Raw genomic sequence first — 27,359 nt, 5'->3', positions numbered from 1 at the left:
ACAATTAACCAGGAGACAATTTCTGCAAAAAGTATAATAGAAAGAGTGTATAACATGGTGGTGAAGAGCAAGGGCTCTGGACAGGAAACATGGGTCCAAAGACTGGCTCTGCTTCTATAGAGCTGAGTACCTTTGGCAAATTACTTAACCCTCTGACCCTCACTTTTTTCTCATTTGTAAAATGGATTCAAAAGATTGTTTAGAGCTGAGCTGTCCAATACAGTAGCCACTAGCTACATGTGACTATTTGGATTTAATTAAATTTAAAATTAAACAAAAGTAAAAATCCAGTTCTTTAGTTGCACTAGCCCCATTTCAAATGTTCAGTGGCTAGTGGCTACTGTACTGGACAGTGTAGATATAGATAACAGTCCATTATTGCAGAAAGGTCTATTGGTTTAGGGGATCAAATGATATAAAGCATGCAAAAGGCTTAGCATAGATCCTGGTAAGCAGCGAGTGCTCAGTAAACATTAGCCAAGATTCTTTTATCTGTCTATCTATCTATCTATCTATCTATCTATCTATCTATCTATCTACCTATCTATCGGCTGCATTGGGTCTTCGTTGCTGCGTGCGGGCTTTCTCTAGTTGTGGTGTGTGCGGGCTACTCTTTGTTGCGGTGCGCTGGCTTCTCATTGCAGTGGCTTCTGTTGCGGAGCACAGGCTCTAGGTAAGTGGGCTGCAGTAGTTGTGGCTCGCGGGCTCTAGAACGCAGGCTCAGTAGTTGTGGCGCACGGGCTTAGCTGCTCCACGGCATGTGGAATCTTCCCGGACCAGGGCTCGAACCTGTGTCCCCTGCATTGGCAGGCAGATTCTTAACCACTGCGCCACCAGGGAAGCCCCTAGCCAAGATTCTTAAGAATAATGAAGCCACGGTGACGGTTCATGCCGCATTATTTACAATAGCCAAGCTATGGAATAAACCTCAGTGTCCATCGACAGATGAATGGATAAAGAAGTGGTATATATACAATGGAATATTACTCAGCCATAAAACAAAACAAACAAACAAACGTAACAAAACAGAAAGACTCATAGCTACAGAGAACAAACTGGTGGTTTGCTAGAGGGGAGAGGGGTAGAGGGATGGGCAAAATAGGTGAAGGGGACTAAGAGGTACAAACTTTCATTCATAAAATAAATAATTCACGGGGATGTAATGTACAGCAGCAGTCCCCAAACTTTTTGGCACCAGGGACCTGTTTTTTGGAAGACAATTTTTCCACGGACGGGGGCAGGAGGATGGTTTCGGGATGATTCAAGCGCATTACATTTAGTGTGCACTTTATTTCTATTATTATTACACTGTCATATATAATGAAATAATTATACAGCTCACCATTATGCTGACAGGAGGCGGAGCTCAGGCGGAAATGCGAGCGATGGGGAGCGGCTGTAAATACAGATGACGCTTCACTCGCTCACCTACCATTCACCTCCTGCTGTGCAGCCCGGTTCCTAACAGGCCATGGACCAGTACCGGTCTGTGGCCCGGGGGCTGGGGACCCCTGATGTACAGCATAGGGAATATAATCAATAATACTGTAATAACTTTGTATGGTGACTTATCATGGTGATCATTTTATAATGAATAGAAATGTCGAATCACTATGTTGTACACCTGAAACTAATATAATATTGTAAGTTAATTACACTTCAAATAAATAAATAAATAGAAGGAACAGTGAACCCATATTCTTAGCCACACCAATAACACACCACTTAGCTAAACATAAGTTCAGGGGCAAAGAAGACTCAGTGATGTTCTCTGCTCTCAAGAACCAGTATTCTGTTCACCAGCTCATTAGCAGGTGGTTCCAAAGCCTATTCTTTAACCACTCGTTTACAGCAGGTTGATAAAAATTTTCCATTATCTCAGGGAACAAGGAGACCTTCAATCAATGTGACAACCCAGCACAGTTCTTGAGAGGAGCAGGAAGGCGAAAGGGACTGTCTCTGAGTCAGTGACGGAAGAATTTCAGGAGCTCTGTCAACAGCCTGAGCTCACACTCTGGGAGCTGGTCAGAAAGCACCACATAAAGATGCACAGCTGAAGTCTTCTTCCCCCGCCATGGAGAGGCAGCTGCGAGGAGCCACTCACGGCACCAGGAAGGTCACAGGCTCTGAAAGTGGGAGGGGAGCAAACATCGAGGCCTCATTTGAGGGCCCCTGAGCAAGCGAATCAATGAAATGAGGATAATGGACACAATGCTGCCTGGAAGCACAATTGCCAAATTTTATTCCAAGTTACTCTTCAGTTACACACAATACTTGCCGGTGGAGCTACCACTGGCTGTAATTAGAGCCGTCATTTATTGAGTGCTTGTTACGTGCACTAGGAAGGCGGCAGACAACTTGGATTTGAATGTGGGCTCTGCTACTCACTCACTGTGTGGCCTTGGGCAAGTTACTTAACCTCTCTAAACTCAGTTTCCTGCTCTACAGCCCTATAGGTTGTGTGAGGGTTCAGATAATACCTTAGCTCTTTATCAAACAGCACGATGCCTTGGAAACACTTCATAAATGTTAGCAGCTGTGATGACGTACTTCCCAAACACTTCTTCACTTAATCATCACAGCAACCCCATAAAGTAGGTCACAGAGCTAGTAAGTGGCAGAGGCAGATTTTAAAGCCAGGTCTTTTCATCCAACCTGGCTTCAAGATCCCCGAGTGAATGACGTATATAAAGTGTTGTTCTAATATGCTGTTCTAATATGTTGTAGGAGAACCCAAGAAAGTGAAACGCAGTCCCCTCTTTTTTAAGTCACAGGAACTAAAAAGCCCATGGTGCACATGAGACCCGTGTCTTCTGCAGCTCTGCTTCTTGGAAGATGGATGGAGGAGAAAGGCTGGTGCGGCTCCTTTAAGAAGAAAGCTTGCCTGCTCTCTCCATCCTTTTGCCCCACGTTGGCCTCTTCCCAGCAGAGACGAAGTGTACTGTTTGGTTAAATCAGCCACAGTTGCTCCAGGAGGAGCTTTCCTCACTTCTGGGAAGAAATTCATCCTCCTGATCAGACTGCCAAGTGGTTTTGAGTGTTTTCTTTATGCCCATGAAAATTTGGGGAAAAGGCTGAAAATTTCAGAATTAGTAGGGATCTAGAGCAGGGGTCAGCAAACTATGGCCAGTGGGTCCACCTCCTATTTTTGTAAATAAAGTTTTATTAAAACACAGCCACACCCATTTGTTTTTATTATCTACAGCTGCTTTTGCACTGTGATGGCAGAACTGAGTAGACGAGACAGAGGCTGTATGGCCTGCAGAGCCTAAAATATTTACTATCCGGCCCTTTACAGAAAGTTTGCCAACCTCTGGTCTAGAGCCTTAAGCAGAGGTGACAAGGAATGCACACCTGTCACAGGCTGGGCCAGGAGATGTCTCTTGTCCAATGCTCAGTTCAGCAGTGGCCAGAAGAGGAGGCTCGAGCCTTGAAGATTCATATATTTCCACAAAGATTTACTGAGCACCCGCTATGTATACATCAGCTGCTATTCTTATACAGAAGTCCCTGCCCTTGTAAAATGTAAATCGTATGCAAATATATAATATAGTGCCAGGGATTAATAATGCTATAAAAAAACAAAGCAGGGATCAAGGGTCTGTTATAAATATGGGGTCAGAGAAGATCTCACTGAGGAAATGACTACTGAGATAACTAGGGGAAGAGTATTCTAGTTAGGACAGCATGTGCAAAGGTCCTGGGGCAGGGGGCAACCATAAGGAGACTGGTGTGGCAAGGATGTGAGTGATACGAGCTCAGAGAACAGCCAAGGACCACATCATGTGCAGCTGTACAGGCTGTGGTAAAAGACTTGGCATTTCATTGCTAGTTTGATGGGAAGTTATTGGAAGTTACTGAAAACAGGGATGTAATATGATCCAGTATGTATGTTATGAGGCCACTCTAGCATATGTGTGGTGTATATACGGACTCTGGAAGGCCAAGGTGGAGGCCGAGAGACTGGCTGGGAGGCTATCACCAGTGCGGATGGATAATGGAGGCTTGGAGCTGGCTGTAGCGGTGGAAGCAAAAAAGGGTTAGATTTAAGAGCTACTCTGCAGGTGGTGCCCCAGGGACTTGCTGATGGATTAGATGTGGGGAAGGAGAGAAAGGAAGCTGCCAAGGATGATTCTAAGGTTTTTGGTCTGAGCAACTGAATGGCAGTGCCATTTCCAGATCAGGTGGAGTTCTGCACCGGCCATGGTAAGTTTGAAACATCTATCAGGTATCTAAGTGGAGATGTCAAGGAGACAGTTGTATAAATGGGTCTGGAGTTCAGAGAGAGGTCAGCGCCATCAGCCTTTGGATGGTATTTGAAGTTGTGGAATTGGATGAGATCATCTTAGGAATGCAGAGAGAGGAGCATCTGAGCACTAAGCCAGGGCGCTGCAGTGTCAGACCAGGGGTCCTCCCCGAGTCTGCACAACAGGGCCACTTGGGGGACTGGAGGAAAAGAACAATGGCCCAGGCGCCTCTCCAGATCAACCAGAGCAGAAACTCCGGCGGTGGGGCCCAGGAACCAGCATTTCTTAGTAACACTCCCCAGATAATTCTAATGCCCAGCCAGGGCTGAGGATCACTGCTTTAGACTGAGAAGGCACAGGCAGCAAGGCAGGTGGACAGTCCGGACAGTGTGTGCTCCAGAAGCTACATGAAGACAGTCTGCAGAGGGAGGGAATGATCAGTCCATCGGGTCACGCTCCCACATAAAGGGAGGGGCCGGGAACCTTGATGAAAAGCAATCGGGGTGAAGAGGTAGGGAAGAAAGCCTGGGAGGAGTCCGCCAGGGAGAGTCAGAGCTTTTTTGGATCCTGTTTCAAGCAAATGAGGTATTTGTAAACTGACATTGATGAGGCAATTGGAACTTGAAAACGGGAGATGTTTGATGACATGGGGTAAAAATTATTATTCAATTTGGTTAGAAGAGAGAAAAGAAGAGGAGAAGGAAGGAAGGAAAAAAGAGAAGACAGCAATACAGAAAACCCCTTTTACCAGCTTTGCCAAAAAGGTGGCAGGAAAATGGGGGTGGAGTAAAGGAGCCAAGTCCTTGAACAGGAAAGACGGGGTGGGATCCACTGCCCAGGGGAGGGGTGGCCACAGATGGGAGCCCAGGTGGGCTGGTGAGCTTGATGGTGGGAGGATGAAAAAATTCTCATGTGAGGAAAATTTTAAAACAAGAAAGGCAGGGCTTCCCTGGTGGTGCAGTGGTTAAGAATCTGCCTGTCGATGCAGGGGACACGGGTTTGAGCCCTGGTCTGGGAAGATCCCACATGCCGTGGAGCAACTAAGCCCACGAGCCACAACTACCGAGCCTGTGCTCTAGAGCCCACGAGCCACAACTACTGAGCCTGCGCTCTAGAGCCCACGAGCCACAAGTACTGAGCCTGCGCTCTAGAGCCTGTGAGCCACAACTACTGAGCCTGCGCTCTAGAGCACATAAGCCACAACTACTGAAGGCCACCGCAATGAGACGCCCACGCACCTCAACGAAGAGTAGCCCCCGCTCGCCGCAACTAGAGAAAGCCTGCGCGCAGTAACGAAGACCCAACACAGCCAAAAATAAAGAAATAAATTTATTAAAAAAAAAATTGTTTTTAAAGCCATGGTTTCCTGAGAGTCCTTGAACCCAGGCCTCGTCTCCAAGTCATGCTCCCAGGCCACACCCGGACTGGCTAAGCTGCTCTTCTCTCCCTGTTCCCAGTTCTCCGGGTGCACTTGGGCACCCAGGCCAGGAAGAGCTGGGTTCAGCTCACCCCAGACTCTCACGGCCAGGAGGCCGGTGCTCCCTGCTGAGCCCTCTGGGAAGACTGGCCATCACGAGACTGTGCCAGACCCCGTGGCTGCAGGGACATGGGGGTGGCACGCTTCTGCAAGCCAAGAAATGCCTGACTCAGGGCATTTTAATTAGGGTTAGTCCCACTCTCCGCTCAGAGCTGCCACAGCCGGGCCCTCTCGGTCTTGTCTCTCTCATGGATGCATAACCATGAAACAATTTCTAGTTCTGTGGTCGGTACCAAGAAATCCTTCCAGAATTGGTCCCTAATAGGTAACTCCACGGCAGCTGTGAAAGATTAAAAATGGCCAAGGGAAAAGGAGCTGGTTCCAGGTGCCCTCCTTTCCTTCTCCCTGGTCAGCTGAGACCAAAGAGGCTGTGAGGCTGCTCAGCAAACAGCCGGGGACCTGAAATCTCACTCTGCTCACAGCCTGCACTGGGGGGGGGGGGGGGGGAGGGGGGGTCTGCACGCCTAGGTTTACAGAGCAGGAGAAACATCCCTGCCCCAACAAAGGCAGGAGAGTCTGTGAGGCTGGACAGACCCAGGCTGTCGACATGCCCGTGTGAGCCGCCCAACCACCGTGGGGCTCACTGCTGGGCCCGCTCCATCCCTGCTCAGCACACAGAGGACACGGGAGACTCTCCCGCTGCTCAGGGAGGAGGTCGCCAGGTAACAGCAGCCGCTCTACTGGCTCCACGGAGACCAGATGTATTTAGACGACAGAGTATTTAGAACAGCCTCCCCAGTGCAGGCCTAGGAAGTAGAAATCCAAAAGCAGAAAAGACCCCAGCTGGAGAGAGGTGGACCGCCAGCCCACCTCAGAGCACCTCTTTCACAAATTAAACCAATGATGGCCCCGGTTACACGAGCTCAACTCAAACTCGGAGCCACCCTGAGCTGCAGGACCCACTCGGACACCTCGTCCCCGGGCTGCCTCTCACCGGCCGCAGCTGGGGTGCGGCACGGGCGAGGGACAAGGCCTGCGGGAAGTGGGAGGCCTCTGCCCGCCTTGCCTTCGGAATTCTAGCCACCGGGGGGGGGGGGGCCCTGCTGGGTCAAGCTGCACCTGCGGGCCTCGCGGACACTTGCTCTCCTTGCCGAGGCAGACCCTCCGAGGACAGGCAGGGGTCAAGCTGTGTGATACCATTTATTACTTTTGGGGTTAGGATGGCTCCAAACCTTGATGCCTGGACGCCCCCAGGGAGAGGGACCCCATGAGGGCTCGTCCATGGCAGACACGGCTAAAGAAGGGCTGGTGCGACCGCCGAATCAACGTCCCCACCCTGATCCCGCACCAGTAGTTCGCACTGGCTTCAGACACAGACTCTCGTGGATCTGAAGAGAAGGCCAGTGCTCATCAGCCGTCCTCTCAGAAATAAATGTAAACAAATAAATAAATACTAAGGCAGGCAGGCTGGACTCTTTTAAATCTTAGCAAAGCTTCTTAAAAACAATAATGCCGGGACATCCCTGGTGGTGCAGTGGTTAAGAATCCGCCTGCCAATGCAGGTGACGCGGGTTCGAGCCCTGGTCCGGGAAGATCCCACGTGCCACGGAGCAACTAAGCCCGTGTGCCGCAACTACTGAGCCTGCGCTCTAGAGTCTGTGCACCACAACTACTGAGCCTGCGTGCCACAACTACTGAAGCCCGCACGCCTAGAGCCCATGCTCCGCAACAAGAGAAGCCACCGCAATGAGAAGCCCACACACCACAACGAAGAGTAGCCCCCGCTCGCCGCAACTAGAGAAAGCCTGCACGTAGCAATGAAGACCCAATGCAGCCAAAAATAAATAAATAAATTAATTAATTTTAAAAAAAGAGCAATAATGCCTGCTTTACATGATCCAAGGAAAGGAAGGCTACTGTCGACAGCATTTCTGGAAAGACTCTCCATTGGAATCGAAGACAAGGCTGGGCGCTGGCCAGGATGAAGAATTTCAGAATCTAAGGGCGTAAGAGCCCTTAGAAATCACCAGTGGTACGAGGATGGAGTAGGATCCTGCGTGTGGCGTGTTTTTTCAGGCTGTTGCTTGGCTTCCAGGTCTCTGGTGTTCGCGCAGGGACCTCTCGGGAGGGCCTCTTACCGTCTTCCTCTCCTGGAGCCTCTCATTCAGGAGGGTGTGGGGGGCAGTTAGAGTGAGCAAGGGAGAGGCTCTCAGTGAATGGAGCTTTAACCACTGAATGCACTGAAAATCAGAAACATAATCACTTAGCCAGAACCCTCATCTCGTGGGTCTGGGAGGCTGGGGCCCAGGGAAGTGAAGACACTTCCTGCACCTCCTGGCTTTGTCCAGTGGTCCTTGTGCTTTACTGCAGCGTCTTGGCCCGGTGTGCTCAGATACCACAGAGGTAGCTATTCCTGGAGCCCCTTCTGTCTGCTTCCATCCTCCCTGGGGATAAAGTGAATGTCAGGGGCACCTGCTGTGACCATCTGAAAAGTGCTCATCCCAGCGTCTTACTGAGGAGGACAGAGCAGTAGGGGTCTTGGGCCACTCCCAGGGCTCTATCGAATGGGAGCTGGGAGTTTAGGGGGGCGATGTCGGGAAGGTTTCAGCCACTTCCTTCCTAGACAACATGAGAATGTCCACAGAAGCTAAGGCCCACTGGGTGTCCAATGCTCCACCAACTCCAGGCAACCGCAGTGTTTCTGACTCATTCTCCTCATTTTAAAATCCCTCACCTGAGATCCCACCCTACCTTAGCCTGGAAAATAGCTCATTCCCAACGACAATCAACTATAGTAGATTATAGAACTAGAGAACCCAGCCATCACCTCTGCACAAGAACCAGTCAGAGATCCTGCCATTCAGAAACGACGGGCCTGGTTTCTCGGTGGGCATGAAAAACACAGTCCTGCAGCCAATGCCCCCACCCGGGAAAGGCTTGTGCCCAGACTGGTGGCATCCTGGGACTGACTGGCACCACCACATGTAGGGTTGCCCTAAAGGGTGTGCTGTTTGTTTACCATGGACCTGCACCGTTCCTGAAGCAAGTTGGGTGAAATCAATGCTTCTTAACCATTCATTTGCCACTAAATACACCCAATTATACAGCTTTCTTTCCCACCTCCCAAATCACTGCTCACTAGCCTCTTTGCTGGAGTTGGCAGGCTCTCTGCTTTACTGGCAGCTCTGTTGAAAGATATACAGGGGAAAAGCTGAAAAGAGCAGGTACTTGGGAATTCCCTGGCGGTCCAGTGGTTGGGACTCCGTGCTTCCATTGCAGGGGACCCGGGTTCAAACCCTGGTCAGGGAACTAGGATCCCACAAGGCGCGCGTGGCACGGCCAAAAGAAAAAAAAAAAACAGCAGGTACTTGGATTATCCATGGATTTCATTTTTTGCGCTTTCTTTGGAGTGTTGGAACGATGACAGCAGGAGGGGACTAGCCTAGTTGGGCACAGATCTCTTGGTAACTGGGTAATCTGACAGAATATGGTTTCCAAAAGCAGTTAAATGCTCCTCCTTCCTGGCAGGGGAGTGTCCCAGCCCCGAGGTACTACAATTGTTCTGCCTCTGAACTCAGCACAGGGTTGACCTCTGATGGAGGGACCAAGGGGTCCTTTCAGAGTGGAGAGGAAAAATGTAAGAGGCCCTCCCGAGAGGTCCCTGGGCAAACACCAGAGACCTAGAAGCCAACCAATGGCCTGAAAGAACACGCCGCAGGCAGGATTCTACTCCATCCTTGTACCGCTGCGATGGAAGCAGAAGCTGGCAGGAACCCTGCCCTGTTTTCTGAGCGCTACATTCAGTGCTGTGTGTAGCACCAGCGGGCAGGAGGGAGGGAGTTTTTCAAAGCCTCATTTTACTCAGTCTTCCAAAGCCTGGGAGCCTCCACTGGCTCTGTGTTCATCTTTCACTCCCCTCTTCCTCCGCCGTACCTGCAACGTGACCTCATGAGTACTTCCCCCACCCAGACAACCATACCATTGCTGAGGAAAATGGCCATCCAGTCACTGTCTAAATCACGACTTAGGTTGAAAGGACACCCTTGCCTCCTCCCAGGCCTGTGTGAGACAGTCAGAGACTTTAGAAGCTGAAGGTGTAAATACAGGGTCAGGGAGTGTGCCGAGAGCACCATGGATAGGTTCCTGAAGGGCATGTGGGAGGGCCTGGGGCAGGGCACACGCCTCATCCGCTGTGATTTGTTTAGCGCTGGTCTCGCCTTCTAGAGTGTCAGCCCCAGGGGGCAGGGGCTTGGTGGGCTCTGTTCACTGCTGATTCCTAGTGACTGGAAGGGTGCCCGGCACAACACAGGCACCCACTTGTTAAATGAACGGGTGGTTTTATAGCGGACTGGCCCACAAGACTGACCTGCGGGGATGGATTATCTGTTATAATTTCCAGACGGACATGATGGAGATGCAAAAGGCTCAGAGAAATGGAAAGAGCAAGAGCGAGAAACATGGTTCAAATCCAGATCTGCCCCTTATGAGGGTTAGAATCTCGGGCGAGTTACTTTTCTAAACCTCACTTCCCTCATGTATTAAACAGGGGTCATGATCCATCCCGCAAGTCTGTTGTGAGCCTGACTGCGGAAGTGCGTGTGAACAGCAGGTGCTGAGTGCATTACGTGTAAGGATTCTTCTATGATCACTCCCCTTCCTGTTAGCGTGTCTGGACGTTTCACGCCTCAGTAGTCTGTAACACCAAAAATAAAGAACTTAGGGTGAAGTGTGAACAGAAGTTGACTACTTTGAATTAAGTGTGGATTTCAAGTTTCCATTAGTCCTTCCCTTGCTCTTACATGTTACTGGGTTTCTTAGACTCTTTTAGTTCTAACTCTTAAGTACAGATAGCCGGGGACGAGGGGCGATTATAGGAAAGGACCACTTTCTTCCTTATACATTTCTATAATGTTTGTGACTACTTAGCAGCAAAAGGAATAAAGATGAATTACAAATACGTAAGATGGGAGAATGTCTCTGTGGCAGAACCAGTTGCTCTGCTAGAAAGACAGAGGAGGTGCTCTTGGCACCCTAGGTGGTCATAACAACCAACAGATCAATGACCTAAACTCTCAGCTCCAGCCAAATGGACTCTCCCAGAAACTGTCCTTATTCTCCTGCCTCAAATGGAAGTTCTAGGACATCCAGACATCAAGTAAGCAGCAGTGAGGAGGAGGACAGGGCTGGAAAGGAACGGTCACCCAAACCAGCCCCAGGGAGGAGAGCTCTGGGCCCAGGGTCGCTCACTTCACCTTGTACCGTGGCGGGGGGGGGGTCCCTGCTCCATCAGCATCAAGGTCACCTGGGAGAGCTTTTTATCCAAGGGGGAAAAGCCCCGTTGCTTTCCTTGGACATAAGGGCACTGCCAGCCTCAGTGGCACCACACTCTCCTTGCCATGGTGGCAAATCCTGATGCCAGAGATGAGCACTGAAGACTCGAGGGGGGGAGAACGACCCACCCAGAGCCCCCCCGCCCCAGCACCTACAAACGCCAGCTTTCTCCTCCCACAATGCTCGCACCCAGAATACCAGCTCCTTTCTTGCCACGTGGAAACATCTTGACCACTCCACCCTCATTCAGCATTAGTTTTTAGGCCTGACGTTTCTGTCAGCCATCAGCAGCCTTTCAGTTTTGTCGGGAAATTTCTTTTCCCAATGGGCTCCAGCCGGATGAGTTTTGAGGGGGACCCGCAGGAATCGCCGCTGCTCCCTCCGACACTCCGTGTGTCCACTGTGATTACACAGACGGCTGGGGCCCACCCCGACTGAACGGAGCTGCCGCTGCCTGATGCAGACCTGTTCCTGCCTGGCCTCCAGTCATCAAACGGGGTCCTTCGAGGTGGCTGAGCCTAATGCTAGAGCCAAGGCACGGAGAAAGAGAGGGCCCGGGGTGTCCTCTGATGGGGTGGAACGCACCACAATGTCACCAGCCTTCCAACAGAGCCCTAACATCAGAGAAGCATCTTGCAAAAGGAGAACCACAGGAAACCTCAGGCAGGGCTCAGAAAAACCAGTGACCAGTTCTCCACCAGCGTCTCATGCTGGGCCTGGGTGGGGTCACTCGGGGTGTCAAGGGCACACCTAAGTGGTTCCCGCTTGGGGGCCCTCAGGCCCCTCACATCCCTCTCTAGGTAGCCTCCGTGATGTGAGAGAGGAGAGGAGCAGAGAGACAGCTCCTGCCAACCTCAGGACTCGGGCAGGGGAGGCGGAGCCCTTAGCACTTCTGTTTATAACATGTGTGTGTGGATATTTATTATTTTATCGAGCTCTTTGCCCGGGTGACTCAGGTCATCAGGGGTTTTCAGAACGCTTAAGATTTTAAAACTCTGAAGAGTTTTTCCATGAAGCCAAGAGAACAAAACTATTGACTGAAATCAAATGATGAGTGTAATTCCCACACAGATCTAACTACCAGGCCCTCTCTGGGAAAGAGCTGCCTTAGCTCATTTTTAATGTACTGGCAGATCTAACCTCTCTGGTGGAGTGGAAAAATGGGGGCAAAAAGCCCACCACCGGACCCAGCCGTTTCAGCTGCACTTCCAGGCGAGGTTGAACAGCTCTCAGACCAGCGTCAGCAGACCCCGATCGGGAGACCCCCGCTCAACGCAGGGTATGCCTGGCCAGAAATAGAAGGCCCCTCAGAGCCCACCCCGGTGGGGCAACCCGCCCAGACTGAGGGCGCTGGGGACCTGGGTTGTCCTCGGTGAGAGAAGGTGGTCCCGACCTAGGAACATTCTCTCAAGGAGGGTTACCTTACCAATATACATCTATTCACCCTGTTTAAGGGGATCCAAATTGGGGCTGAGGAGACAGAGAAGTGGGGTCGCTTACTTTTCCTTTTATACACTTCTGAGCTATTTGCGTATTTTTTTAAAACAACTCCTGTCTTCCTAGACTAATGTCTCACTCTCTCATCCTAGCCAGTGTCCCTTGCTGGAAGCAATGTCACCTCTTTGGCAAGTCTTCTCTGGCCACCCCCCTCTGCAGCAGATCCTCTGCCAGCTCACCACCTTTTCCTTACTGAGGCCTTCAGGACACATCACAATCTGAAGGTCTTTGTATCGGTTTGTCTGCTAACTTATCACTTTCTCCTCCTGAAACAGGAGGGGAGGAGGCAGGGCACAACCTTTGAAAGAATAACATAGCCCGAGGACATGACATAAACTGATTAGAACCAAATGGGTCCAAGATGGCCCACTAGACCCAGAACCTCAGTATACGCTTTACAACAGCACGCTAAATGACACACCCACAGGGGCCACGACAGTTCCAAGATGGACAGTAAGGATCAAAAAGTGGGCAGTAGCCCAATTCCTGGAAATCCCCGCCCCTTCCTGAAATAGCTGGAATACTCCCCCCACTCATTAGCCTATGAAATTACCCACTCCTATAAAAACTGACAACCCCCATACCCTGGTGCCTTTCTCACCTCCTGAGATGGCCCACGCTCTGTCTGTGGAGTGTGTGTCTCTCTAAATAAATCCACTTCTTACCATCACTTTGTCTCTCACTGAATTCTTTCTGCGATGAGACATCAAGAACCTGAGCTTCATTAAGTCCTGAGACCAGGTGTGTGATCTCACTTGGAAGACTGTGGGTTTTGGCCGGGTTCAAGTCCCAGCCTCGTGGGTTCAAGTCCCAGCCTCGTGGGTTCAAGTCCCAATCTGGGTTTGGGCTGGGTTCAGTCCCAATCTGAGGTGCACAGTTTCACTCCTACTGGAATATCCACTCCAGAGATCTTATCTGCCTTGCTCATAAGCCTAAGCCTTGCTCATAAGCCTTGCTTATCTGCCTAAAAGACTCCTACCCTTTTAGGGCCTAGGACAGTGAGGACAGAAGGAAGGTGATCAGTAAATGTTTTTGAAAGACAGGATACATGGACACACATCCAGTGGTATTTACGAGTGTCCGTATTCATTCCACAAGCCTGACATAGTGCAAAAACCCAGTGACAACAGAGATGTCGTTAACTATGGGACTGGCCATCACACCAGCTTCTCTGAAAGCGATCCCTAGCCTACCCTGGGGAGGACATTTTTGTGCACAGATACAAAGTCGCTCCGGGCCAAATCCAGCTACATCTATGGATTGTCTGTGGTTGCTTTTGAGCTACGAGGGCAGGACTGAATAGTTTCAACGAAGACCACATGGGCTGAAAATATTCACCATCTGGTCTTTGAAGAAAAAGTCTTGACAAACCATGAGCTTGAAGAAACAGAGAAGTGTAGTGTAAGACTTTGAAAACTGCACAAGAGAAAATGGCAGGGTTCACACAGACACTTGCAAGTGCTAATGGTAGCTAATACCTTATTCAGGCCGTGTTATGTGTGAGATCTTGTACTCAGTGCTCTGAGTGTGTCATCTCCTGTAATTTCATTCTCATTACGACTATGAGTAGGTTCTGACTGCTGAGGCTAATTGAGGTCCAGTGATTTGCCAGGGTCAACATGGTCAGTGACAAACCCCAAATTCAAACCCAAATCGAGGTCTGTGTACTTGTATTTGTATCCTGCGTTTGTAACCTGCATTTGTATCCACTGTGCTGGGCAGCTTCCATGGAAAGCATCTTCCAGCCATATTGAGGAGAACCCTCCACACTGCTGAGACTGGTCTGTCTCCTCACTGTCCTCAGAAGGCCACCTGGACGTCCCCACTGCCTTGGGGATGTTGAATGCCCACTACTTTCTATCTTAAATGCCCACTTCTTCTCTGTCTCTGAATTCTACCAATTTGTCAAGACTCAGTTAAGCTCGCCTTCTCTGAGGCTTCTCCTTGCCTTGGTGACTTTTTAAATCCTCCCTCCAACCAATATATGAACTGTTGGAGGGCAGAGGCTGCCTTCCACTGCACAGAGCCTTTGCTCAGACTGCAAGCGTATGCAACAGACACGCTCCTCAGAAACAAAACAAAACAAAACTCTCATGAAAACCACTGCCTCCCCTCCCCTGGAGAAGATGCTATTTAGTAGAACCACATGCCAATTCAAAATGCCAACACTCTTTGACTTGGACGTCTCTCTTTAGCTATTAACAAATCAGCAACCACAAGCTTTATTGTCTGCATCTGGGATGTTTCATATGGCACTTGCCTTTCATTGTTTTCATTGTCATTTAACTGTGCTATTAAACTCTCCAATTCCCTCTAACCCCCAGGAATCCTGCCTTCATATCAGAACACGGGTTCCCTGGATCAGCTACTGCACTGGTGTTACAGGACATGTTCAGCATCACAAAATCTAGGTGTGAAAATAGCTGAACTCAACAACGCTGCTTAGGAACAGTGGTTGCACTTGGGGGTGTAGTTTCTGGGATGATGGCTGTGTCCGCTTCTTGCTCTAGGTGCTGGATATGTGGATGTGCTCACTTTGTGAGAACTCACTCAGCTCTACATTTAGGAGTGTACGTATATGCTATTTTCTGTAGATATATTCTATTTCAATAAAAAGTTCTCAAATACCCTTTGCAAACATTAGCTAATACACATGGATCTTTTTTTTTTGCAGAAATTACACCTCATTTTCTTCATGCAACGTCCTCATAAAAGGATCGGTTAGACCATTTTACTAGCGGTAGGATGGACGAAAAAGGCGAAGCAGCTCTCAAGGTGCCATATAACAAATTTAGGAGGGATTGGTGTTCAAGGTCAAATCCAACCCCAAGACGGCTAGCCCTCAAAGCCTACTGCTGTAGCTGAGCCAATTCCTATTAGAAGCAGATACTCTGACTCAGAAAACCAAATGCCCTTCATACGCCAGAATCATAAAATAGTTCTCTGAAACGCAACATACAAAGGAAATGGGTAACAAGGCCAAATGGTATTTAGCAATGTCTAGGTGGTAAGGTTGTTAGCCATCTTCAGACCTTGTGAAAGGGAGGAACTGGCTCTACCACAAACAAACAGAAAAAGTGACCACTTATGCTATAGCCTGAATGGTTGTGTCCCCCCACAAGTTCATATGTTGAAATCCTAACCCCCAGTGCAATGGTGTTAGGAGGTGGGGCCTTTGGGAGGTGATTATGTCATGAGGGTGGAGCCCTAATGAATGGGATTAATTCTCTTATAAAAGAGACCCAGGAGAGCTCCCTCCCCCCACCGCCCCATGTGAGGACACGGGGAGAAGTCAGCAGTCTGCAACTCAGCCCGAAACACAGCCCTCACCAGAACCCGACCATGCTGGGACTCAGTGTTTTCAGGCTTCCAGCCTCCAGAACTGTGACAAATAAATGTATGTTGTTTACAAGCCACCCAGTCTATCGTGGTCTGTTACAGCAGCCCAGAGAGACTAAGACAGCTTATTAAGACTGGGCTAAGCACCACGCTAAACACTGTGCATACATACTCTCATCAAATCTTCACAACATCCCTGCTTTACAGATGAGAAAACTGAGGCATGGAGAGGGTAAGGAACCTACCCAAGGTTACAGGGTTATTCATTGGCAGGGCAGGGATTCTGCCCAGGCCACCAGACTCCAGAACCCATGTTCTTATCCACGACGCTAGTCACGCCTCTTGTTGCGATTCACCCGCGGATGGGTTTCCAGTTTCTAGTGTGCGACATACCTTCTGATGCACCCTTCCTTGTCCAAACGCATCCAATGATAAGCATCTTGTCAAGCACACCCAACTCCTTCATAAATGGCAGGCTGGTTCACAGAGTGGATCGCTGCCCTCAAAAGATTCATGCTTACACACATGTCCACCCCCTTTCTACCCGGACTTTCCCCATTTATTTATAAGTTGGAAATCTATAGATAAAACACGAGGCCTACGTGAAGCCATAACCAGCCCAGATTAGATTAGAAAGGTCAGCAGTCTTCCTTTGTCTTCCATTACCAAAGATGGATTGCTTATTTATTTATTTATTTATTTATTTAAAAAATTTATTTATTTATCTATTTTTTTTGGCTGCGTTCGGTCTTTGTTGCTGTGCACGGGCTTTCTCTAGTTGTGGCGAGCGGGGGCTACTCTTCGTTGCGGTGCGTGGGCTTCTCGTTGCAGTGGCTTCTCTTGTTGAGGAGCACAGGCTCTAGGCGTGTGGGCTTCAGTAGTTGTGGCATGCAGGCTCAGCAGTTGTGGCTCACAGCCTCTAGATCTCAGGCTCAGTAGTTATGGCGCACGGGCTTGGTTGCTCCCTGGCATGTGGGATCTTCCCAGACCAGGGCTCGAACCCACGTCCCCTGCATTGGCAGGCAGATTCTTAACCACTGCACCACCAGGGAAATCCCTGGATTGCTTTTAAACAAATTATTTGCTCATCCTACACTCCTTGAGTAAGCAAAAATAATACCCCATTGCATTAGCAAAGCTCAGGAAAACTAAATAAAACTTTCGTTGGATGTTTGCAATGTTGCTTGTAGTTGTACTTTTAGAGGAACCTTTTAGTAAGAGCACATTTTGAATCTACTTTTCTTTTTATGCCACACTGATCTTTATGAAAGGTAAGATTGCTTGCCTATGTTGCTTTTGAGGAATTTAAGTGGGGGGAAAACACGGTTATTTAAATACAAGGGTTGATTTGGGACTTCCCTGGTGGTCCGGTGGGTAGAACTCCACGCTTCCAATGCAGGGGGGGCTCGGGTTCGATCCCTGGTTGGGTACTAGATCCCGCATGCATGCCGCAACTAAGACTTCATGCCGCAACTAAGGAGTCCACATGCTGCAAGGAAGATCCTGCGTGCCGCAACTGGGACCCGGCGCAGCCAAAATAAATAATTATAAAAATAAATAAATAAATATTTTAAAAAAGCAAATATAAGGGTTGATTTAATGAATTCTCTTCATTTTGGTCTGTTGAAGTAATTAAACCAATCTGATAACCCTCCTCCTACCCATCAAGTCATCCCTGCCTCCACCACCATCTCATAGTTTCTGAGACTATCGGGTGAACTAGGAATTCAAATTAGGAAAACATTCCAACAATATTCCTCAAATGATTATCAATTCTGGTTTGGTTTTAAGTGAATATGAATTCTACCTTTTGCCCCTTACCTGGGACCCTTCCTCAGATAAGCTGACTCCTTCACATATAGTTACATGCCCTTAATAGGTCATATTTTTTCTCTACCTGGAATTGGGACATTGATCTCTACTGCAGGGAGCCCCATACACCGTAGTGTCACCAAGTTCCACAGGTCACTGTCCAAAATGCAAGGTACTTTAGGTTCTCAATCAAAGCTCTGAAATAAGCCTCTTCAAAACTGCCATCCTTAGGCAAGATTTTTCAAGGAACTTCCCAAGACCAGAGACAGTGTCACCCAGAACTGGGAAGACTGGAAGCTGCTTATCACGGGCCTTCACCCAGACTGCCACTCCCGAGATGCAAACACAGGGGAGATCGAGGATGCAGCGATGCCACCCAGGGATGCGCTGCAGGTGGGGCCCTCCCAGAGCTTTTCTGCTGCTACCCCCGGAGTGGGGGGTCCTGGCGGGCGGCGGCCCCTCTAAGTGACTCAGGGCCCCTGGGCCTGGCTTGTAGAAGCTCCCAGGATGCTGACCTCAACTTTGTTTTTTAAAAATAGCTCGGAGGCAGCGGCGCTCACGTGAGCCGCCGGGCTTCCCCTCCAAAATCCCGGGGCTCCCGGCGGCTCCTCGTCCTCGGGGTCGCGGAGGGTAAGGGCGGTGTCCCGAGCCCCGGTGACAGGAGGGACCCCGGCCCGCGCGAGCGACCCGGGGGAAGAAGGGGGCGCTGGATGGGGTCGGGGGCCTGGACAGGGCGGGCCGGGTTGGCCTCGGGGCCCGGGCCGGGGAGGGCAGGCCGCGCTCACCTTCTTCACCGACAGAGAGATGTTCTCCAGGATCCGGTCCTTCACCTCCCGCGGCTCCATGGCGCCGCCGCCGCCACCGCCCCGCCGCCGCCGCTTCCCGCGCCGGGGCCCCGGGGCCGCCAGCAACCGCTGCCGCCGGCCGTACGGGGGCTCCGTCGTGCCGGCCGCGGGGCCCGGCGCCCGCCGCCCGGCCCTCGCCTCGCCCGGCCCCTCGCTCCGCCGCGGCCCGGCGGCTCCGGAGCGCGGCCGGCGGGGAAAGAGGCTGCGGGCTGTGCGCGGCGGCGGCGGCGGCAGGAACTGATGTCAGGCGGGGCGGCGCCAAGGCCGGCGGTCTGGCTGGGACGCCGGCGCCGCGCCCGCGCCCGCGCCCGTAGAGCCGGGACCCCGAGACGCCGTCGGCCCTCAGACCCAGGTGCCCCGGCCTTTCTTAGAGACCCTGGAGGCCCTCCTCCGCTCCGCTCGGGGCCCCCGGAGGCCCCCTCGGACCCCAGGGATCTGGACACCTCGCCTCTCGGAGACCCCCACGGCCCAGACTCCATCGGTAGCGCCTCCTTCCTTAGCCCCGAGGTCCCCGAGACCCCTCAATGCTCAGACTCCGGCTCTCAGGCCCCTTGGCTTTTGGCAGCGCAGAGACCCCCTCCCGGACCTGCCCATAGACCCCAGCCGACTGGTCCCCACCGGCCAGCCTGGCCCTCACCAGCCCAGAGGACCTGGCCACTCCACTCCTCGGTTCCCCACCCTCACCTCCCCGTCCCAAACTTTCAGGCCACTCCGGGTCCTCGGTACCCCTCCCCACCTCCAAAACACACCCTCTTCGCCTCACCTTCATCTTCAGTCCTGATGCCCCTGCCAATTCTCACCCTGATACCACTTCTTCAGCTGGTCCACATATCCTGAGGGCCCCCCACTGCCTCAGCCCTGAAACCCACCGTAACAATTCCCCTTCTCCCCACACAACACTCTCCCCAAATTTCACCATGTTTTGAAGCCACTTAAAGTTCTCAGTCTCCTGCCTGGCTCACTTACTCATTTGGTTCCCAAATAAGTATATACCTGATACATCCATTAGTCCCTCCTTTCTATTCCTTTTTTTTTTTTTTTTGTCAATATATATCATTGTATTTATTTTTTTCCGCTTTTTAAAAGTTGAGATAGAGTCATATAACATATTAGTTTCAGGTGCATGACATGATTCAATATATGTATATATTGTAAAATGATCGTCGTCCTTTTTATTCTTAAGATACCCCAATTCTGGGCTTCCCTGGTGTTGCAGTGGTTAAGAATCCGCCTGCCGGGCTTCCCTGGTGGCGCAGTGGTTGAGAATCTGCCTGCCAATGCAGGGGACACGGGTTCAAGCCCTGGTCTGGGAAGATCCCACATGCCACGGAGCAACTAGGCCCATGAGCCACAACTACTGAGCCTGCACGTCTGGAGCCTGTGCTCCGCAACAAGAGAGGCCGCGATAGTGAGAGGCCCGCGCACCGCGATGAAGAGTTGCCCCCGCTTGCCGCAACAAGAGAAAGCCCTCGCACAGAAACGAAGACCCAACACAGCCAAAAATAAAAAAATATAAAAATAAATAAATAAATTAACTTAAAAAAAAAAAAAAAGAATCCGCCTGCCAATGCAAGGGACACGGGTTTGAGCCCTGGCCGGGGAAGATCCCACATGTTGCGGAGCAACTAAGCCCTTGCACCACAACTACTGAGCCCACGTGCCACAACTACTGAAGCCCATGTGCCTAGAGCCTGTGCTCTGCAACAAGAAAAAACACTGCCGTGAGAAGCCCACGCACTGCAACTACTGAAGCCCACACGCCTAGAGCCTGTGGTCCGCAGTGAAGAGGTGCCCCCGCTCTTCGCAACTAGAGAAAGCACATGCACAGCAACAAAGACCCAATGCAGCCATAAATAAATAAGTAAATAAATAAAATTTATTAAAAAAAAAAGATACCCCAATTCTCAGCTATAGCTCCCCAGTGTCTCCTCTTCTCTGCTCAGACTACCCTTCCCTCAGCCTCCCAGACCCAGTCACCCCAGCACTGATCTGAAACACCGATTGTACAGCTTATCCTAGATGGACCCCACCCTATACACACCAGAAAGATACCTCCCCATCCCTCAGTTTCCCAGGAAAGACCCAAGATGGTAGTAGTTATTTTTTGTTTTTATGTGACTGGATAAGGGAACAAAAGTATGTGTCAGGAAAAGGAAGGAGAAACAGATTGCTGCATTCTATTACCACCCAGGATCATGATCAAGGGCAAGAGTTCTTAGTACCAATGATGATGATAATGATGTGTTGAGTATTGACTATGCGCCATGAACTGAACTAAGTGCTTTCCATACATTTGTCTCATGTATCCTCAAATAACAATTCTTGGGACTTCCCTGCTGGTCCATTGGTTAAGACTCCATGCTCCCAATTCAGGGGCCCTGGGTTCGATCCGTGGTCAGGGAACTAGATCCCACATGCATGCCGCAACTAAGAGTCCGCATGCCGCAACTAAGAAGCCTGCATGCCATGACTAAGAAGCCCACATGCCACAACTAAGACCCGGCGCAGCCAAAATAAATAATTTAAAAAATAATAATATTACTGAGTTCAGGAAAATAGGAGATAACCGCCTCTGTGGGGCCAGGCAGAGGGCAGAAGGACAGGTGGGGATTGAGGCTGCAGTCACTGGACAGGTAGAGAAAAGGCTGAAGGCAAAGGACACATTACTTTGAATTCAGAAAAAATAGCCTGGTGTCCAAAGGTGTTTGTGGCAAGCAGGAGGAAAGCCGGCTTGAATGACCGGTTGGTCTAACAGCTTTGGTGCACTCCCTTCCCACTCCACCCAGACAGGGTGTCTACAGGCCCCAACTTATCTGATGCAACTCCAGCTTCTGAGAATCCATTCAACCCAAAGTGGAACAAACTAGCTTTGCGATTCCTCCCTGCTGTTAATAGCAAGCCATCTTCTGGGCAGCGTCTTCTGCTGGTCACCACCTTCCTATAAATGGCTTGGGCACAAGACAGCTTCAACAGGTGTTATTATCACTTGTGATTAACAGGTGTGATGCAAGATGGTGGCATTTCTGCCATGTTGTTTCTATCTTCACGCATTGGGGGATGGTCAGATTCAACTTTTTACAACATTCAGGAGGAACTTATGGTCTCACTACCTAGCAAATTCCTAAGGTTTGCATAGGTATGTGAGTGGGTGGGAGAAGTGAGATATATTTTAGTCTCACAAGACTTCTTGCAGGGAAGGGGAGGGGGCCCAGTGTGTGTGTTCATGTGCAGATAATTGCCCCAGGCCCAGAGCTCAAATATGGAATCCATCCCCGCCTATCAAAAACAAGAAAAAGACGGGACTTCCCTGGTGGCGCAGTGGTTAAGAATCTGCCTGCCAATGCAGGGGACACAGGTTTGAGACCTGGTCCGGGAAGGTCCCACATGCCGTGGAGCAATTAAGCCCATGCGCCACAACTACTGAGCCTGCACTCTAGCGCCCGCGAGCCACAACTACTGAGCCTGCGTGCTGCAACTACTGAGGCCTGCGAGCCTAGAGCCCGTGCTCTGCAACAAGAGAAGCCACCGCAGTGAGAAGCCCGTGCACTGCAATGAAGAGTAGCCCCCGCTCACCGCAACTAGAGAAAGCCTGTGCACAGCACCAAAGAACCAACACAGAAAAAAATTAAATAAATAAATAAATAAACAAGAAAAAGAAAGAGAAAAAAACAGAGTGCCCATCAATCTGGGTATTGGGAGTCATTAAGTTCAAAATTGAAACCTATTCATTTATTGCACAAGACTTTGCTGATCATGTGGAAAGTGCACGAGACTCTGAGGCATCAAGATCCTCTACTGAGTCACTCTAAGGCCTCGGACAAATCTGTCTTAGTTTCCAAACCAGTGACACAGGAAAAATGATCTTTTTTTTTTTTTTTAAATATTGTCCGCACCTAAGTCTCCTACGGCTGAACACCATCAGATGAAGGAAGAAGTAGGGAAGGCAGGTAAGGTCGTAAAACTACCATAGACCTGGCCCACCAGGTCTCCTCTACTCTTCTTTCCAAAGGTGTGTACTGCCACAGAGAGGAAAAAAATAAGAACAAATTCCGGCAACTTCATCTTAAAAGATAATTGGAGGACTTCCCTGGTGGCACGGTGGTTAAGAATCTGCCTGCCAATGCAGGGGACACAGGTTCGATTCCTGGTCCGGGAAGATCCCACATGCCACGGAACAACTAAACCCGTGCGCCCTAACTACTGAGCTTGTGCTCTAGAGCCTGTGAGCCACAACTACTGAGCCCTAATACTGCCACTACTGAAGCCCACGTGCCTAGAGCCCGTGCTCTGCAACAAAGACAAGCCACCGCAATGAGAAGCCCGTGCACCGCAATGAAGACTAGCCCCCGCTAGCCACAACTAGAAAAAGCCCACACGCAGCAACAAAGACCCAACGTAGCCAAAGAAAAAGACAAAAAGAAAAAGATAATTGGAAGTGGAGGATGGTTTAAGGGACTAATTACTCCCCTCCCCCCAACTCAAGGCAAATATATTAATAGTTCCAGAGGAGGGAGTAAATATTTCCTTGGCCATCAGCCTTGTGAAGCTGCTCTGCATCTGAGAAGGGGAGGGAGGAGGGGCTGATTGTACAAAACAGCAGTGGTCCAGGTTCCCACACCTTAACTCCGGCACCTGCAAATGCCAACAATCTGTAACTCCAGGACTGGGGAAACCAAAACAAGGCAGCTTTAATCTAGGGGATTTTATTTTAAAATGTTGAACGTCCAGTTCCTTCCTCCTTATTGTCCAGCCAGCAAGATGGGTTGGTGAAAATTGGGATATCATTCAACCTCCCTGCTTCAAAGGCTCCAACAGCTTCCTGTCAGAGCATCTGGAATGACATCCATACTCTTCTCTGGCCTCCGAGGCCAGAGCTGATCTGGTTCAGCCTCTCCGCCTGACTCATCTGCTAATCTGTCCGCTGGTATGTGCCAGCTCCCACCAACCTTCTGTTCCTTAAACAAGCTTGTGTGTTCACATCTGAGGACCTCTGCTGGGAAAGCTCTTCCCCAGGGCGGCAGAAGCCTCTAGCCGTTCACCAAAATCTGCTCGCTCCACAGTGACAGCTCTGTGGCCAGGCAGTGCTAGACTGTATTTCCCAGCCTTCTTTGCAGCAGGCCTGGCTACATTATCACGTTCTCGCCAACGGCACGTGAACAGAAATAAAGTGATCCACTTCCAGGCTGGACTGTTAAGCCAGTGGGTATTCCTCCTCCATGCTGGCTCTTCTTCCACCAGGCAGGATGAAGCAAAGGGGATGTCAGACTTACAAAATGAGAAGAGGCTGGTTCCCTGAATACTGCCTGGAGGAGACCTATCAACGAGGAACACTTGTCTTGGACTATATAGCATAGGCAAGATAAAAACTTTGTAATAAATTATTGAAGTTTTTGGCCTCTTTGTTCCCTCAGCCTAGCCTAATACAGTGCACCCCAAACCCTTACCTGGTAGGAGCCTAGCCAGCCAGGTCTCAGTTTAAATGTTAGCTTCTCAGAAGACCTTTCTCCTTCATTACTCCACATTTAAATAGCCTCTAATCCCTTATAGCACGCCGACCTACTAAATTTTCCTTGTAGAATGTATTACTATCTGCATTTTCTTGTCTGTTGTCAGTCTTCAGAGAGACTGCTAGAACATAAGCTTCACAGGAATATGCACCTTTGCTTAGTTCATGCAATGCTGCATTCACAGCACCAACTCAGTGTCTGGCACATGATACTCAATGTTTATTGAGTTAGTATCTTCTGATTAATTTTTTTTTAAAATAAATTTATTTATTTATTTTTTGGCTGCGTTGGGTCTTCGTTGCTGCGGCGGGCTTTCTCTAGTTGCGGCGAGCGGGGGCTACTTTGCGGCGCGTGGGCTTCTCATTGCGGTGGCTTCTCTTGTTGCGGAGTACGGGCTGTAGGTGCGCGGGCTTCAGTAGTTGCGGCGTGTGGGCTCAGTAGTTGTGGCTCACGGGCTCCAGAGCACATGCTTAGTAGTTGTGGCACACAGGCTTAGTTGCTCCACCGCATGTGGGATCTTCTCTGACCAGGGCTCGAAACCGTGTCCCCTGCATTGGCAGGCGGATTCTTAACCACTGCGCCACCAGGGAAGTCCCTGATTAATTTTTAATTCAATAGGGATGCAGAAAAATTTTTAGCTGGCCTTAGAAGTAAAAGAACAGAAAGAGAACTAGAGCCAAATATAAGGCTGCTTCTCTTTACATCTGATTTGGGCCTTTTCTATTCTAGGAAGACAATGGATGAGGAATTATGGCCCAAGTCTGTATAACCATTAGCAGAGAGGTGCTGTTTGCCAACGTCCCGAATTAGTCTTAGATGTGGGTCTGATAAAAAGTACTAGCTCACATGGAAGCCTGCAAACTTACTAACCTCAGAATGTTATCCGCCTTTTTAAAATTTTTTTAAAAAAAAAATTATTTTTTGGCCGCACCACACAGTTTGCAGGATCTTAATTCTCCGACCAGCGATTGAACCCAGGCCCACGGCAGTGAAAGTGCCGAGTCTTAACCACTGGACAGCCAGGGAATTCTTTGTCATCTGTCTTTTAAAATCCACATTAAACTCAAGGTCAACAGTCATCCTGGGCTAGAACCCCTAAACCTGAAAACTGACCTCAGTGACCTGGCTGGGTTTCAGGCCGTTTGTCACTCTACTTATGGGCCTTTGAGATGGTAAACCGTGGAAGCATAACACTGCTCACAGATTTATTACTTCAATACATATCTGAGGGCCTAGTATGCACAAGGCAAAGTTCTAAGCACTGGGAAATAGCAGTGAAAAGGAGACATAAATCCCTACTCTCATGGAGCTTACATTTTAATGGGGGAGAAAGATAATAATTAAGAGACAGAAGTGAAATGCAGAGTATGGTAGGTAGTGTAGGTGTTAAGCAGAAAAATGAAGGGAAGTGACAAAGGTAAAGCAGACAGAGAAGGCCTTACTGAGGTGGTATTTGAGTAAAGACCTAAAGGAAGTGAAAGAAAAACCCATGAAGCTGTTCGGGGGGGGAAAAGAACATTCCAGACCAAGGAAATAGCAAATACAAAGGCCCTGAAGAGAGAGAGCATGGTGAACTCAAGGAATATGGAGTTCAGGGTGGCTTAGCGAGTGAGGGGGAGGCAGGCAGGAGGTGAAGGCAGAGAGGTACACAGGGGCCTTGGAGGCATTATAAGGGCTTTGGCTTTCACCCTGAGTGAGATGGGGGCCCACTGAGGGGTTTTAAGGAGAGGTGTGATCGGATTTAACAGAATCATGCTGGCTGTTGTGCTTAGAACATTATGTAGACAAGGGCAGGAGCAGGGAGACTTAATGCGATAACCCAGGTGAGAGGTGATGGTGCCTTGACCACGGTTCTAGAAAGGATCAGATTTCGAATATATTCTGAAGTGGAGCCAACAGGATTTAGGATGGGTTGACGTAGTCATGAAAGAAAGGAGTCAAGATTTGACTGAACAACTGGAAGGGTGAAGTTGCCATTTACTTCTCAGGGAAAGGCACAGAGGAGCAGGTTGGGGCAGCGAAGTATTTCTGGCTCAGGGAACTTCAACTTCAGGTATCTGGAGTCGAAAAGGGAAAATGTTGGCTTTTAGTAACTTTCTAGGAGGAACCAAGCCACCCTAGCTCTAATTTTTTTTTTTTTTTAGGACAAAAATCCAGAGATAAGGATTGGTATAGTTAGTTGGTTAATCCCATTAGAACACTAATAGTTCTGAACAGGGAAGCAGTATCTGGTGACAGTTTAGCGCTTTTATGTAAGATGGCAATATGTTCTGCTTAATTCACATTCTGAAATTTAGAACTATGTTCTTTTTTGAACTCTTTTTTCCCATTTCTCTGTATTTCTATTTTTAAATGTATATCCTACCCTTTTCTTAAATTTTCCTCCTCCAAGCTGTAGATACATAGATTCCTGCCATAAACCCCCCAATGCATTTATTTCCCTGATACTTTTTAAACCTTTTTTTTTTTTTTTTTTTTTTAAATAAAGATGCAGTGAATTCCCCTTTCTCTGTGCCAAGGACCCGGAATTCTTTCCACCAATAACTAACGTCTCACAATTTCCTACCACTCTAACAAGTACTAGAAATCTCATTTCAAGTGAACTGATTACCAAAAGATTGAGATCTGAACAATGGCAAAATAATTGGTACTTCTTACCTCCAACCAGAAGTAGGCTTTGCTCTCAGCATTCTTTTTATATAGGCAAGGAAAGATAACAGAACACGGGGGGATTTGTTCAAACTACTCCCTGTATATACAAGCTGATCCATGTACATTGGAAATCCTTTCAAATAAAGGCCCCACAGCACAAACTCATGCACAAAGCAGTAACTCCACACTAGTTAACATCCCAGGGTGTTTCCCACTTACTCACAAACCCCTACGACCACCCCAATAGTCCCCCATTTTATAGACAGGGAAACTGAGGCACAGAAAGTTTAGGGAAGTTACCCAAAGTCACACAGCTAGCAAGTGACAAAGCTGGAATTCAAACCCGAGCAGCCTAGCTCTAGAGACTAGTCTGAACCCCAGTACCCTGTCACCAGTGTTGTTTCTATTGCTGTGCATCCACTGCTCGTGCAGTCACCAAATGCACACATTTCACATCAGCAGATGGCCATGTCCTCCTGCAGTGTTTATCTGGAGGTGACTAATGGCTTGGAGATGCCCACTTCTTCCGACATTTAGGCTCATGGCCACAAGTCACAGTGCCTGGGTATAAGTTATTTAAAGGGCAGGGAGACAGAGACAAGGACAAAAGTAACCAACCATCTCAATTTAAAAGAAACTGATCAAACAAGAG

The 27,359-nt window shown here is 49.3% G+C and overlaps 1 protein-coding gene across 1 annotated transcript in view; it reads right to left on the bottom strand.

Annotated features, from left to right (window-relative positions):
- Positions 1–18,674, bottom strand: part of PLEKHM2 (pleckstrin homology and RUN domain containing M2) — a 38,752-nt gene extending 20,078 nt beyond the window's left edge. The window contains exon 1 of the mRNA XM_036852617.1: positions 18,489–18,674. Coding sequence (XP_036708512.1) covers positions 18,489–18,548 — 60 coding nt within the window. The 5' untranslated portion in view covers positions 18,549–18,674. The remainder of the gene's footprint in view (positions 1–18,488) is intronic.
- Between the last annotated feature and the right edge of the window lie 8,685 nt (positions 18,675–27,359).

This window comes from Balaenoptera musculus, chromosome 1 (assembly GCF_009873245.2).
Source record: "Balaenoptera musculus isolate JJ_BM4_2016_0621 chromosome 1, mBalMus1.pri.v3, whole genome shotgun sequence".
NCBI lineage: Eukaryota > Metazoa > Chordata > Mammalia > Artiodactyla > Balaenopteridae > Balaenoptera > Balaenoptera musculus.
This window is presented reverse-complemented; position numbering and strand designations above follow the sequence as displayed.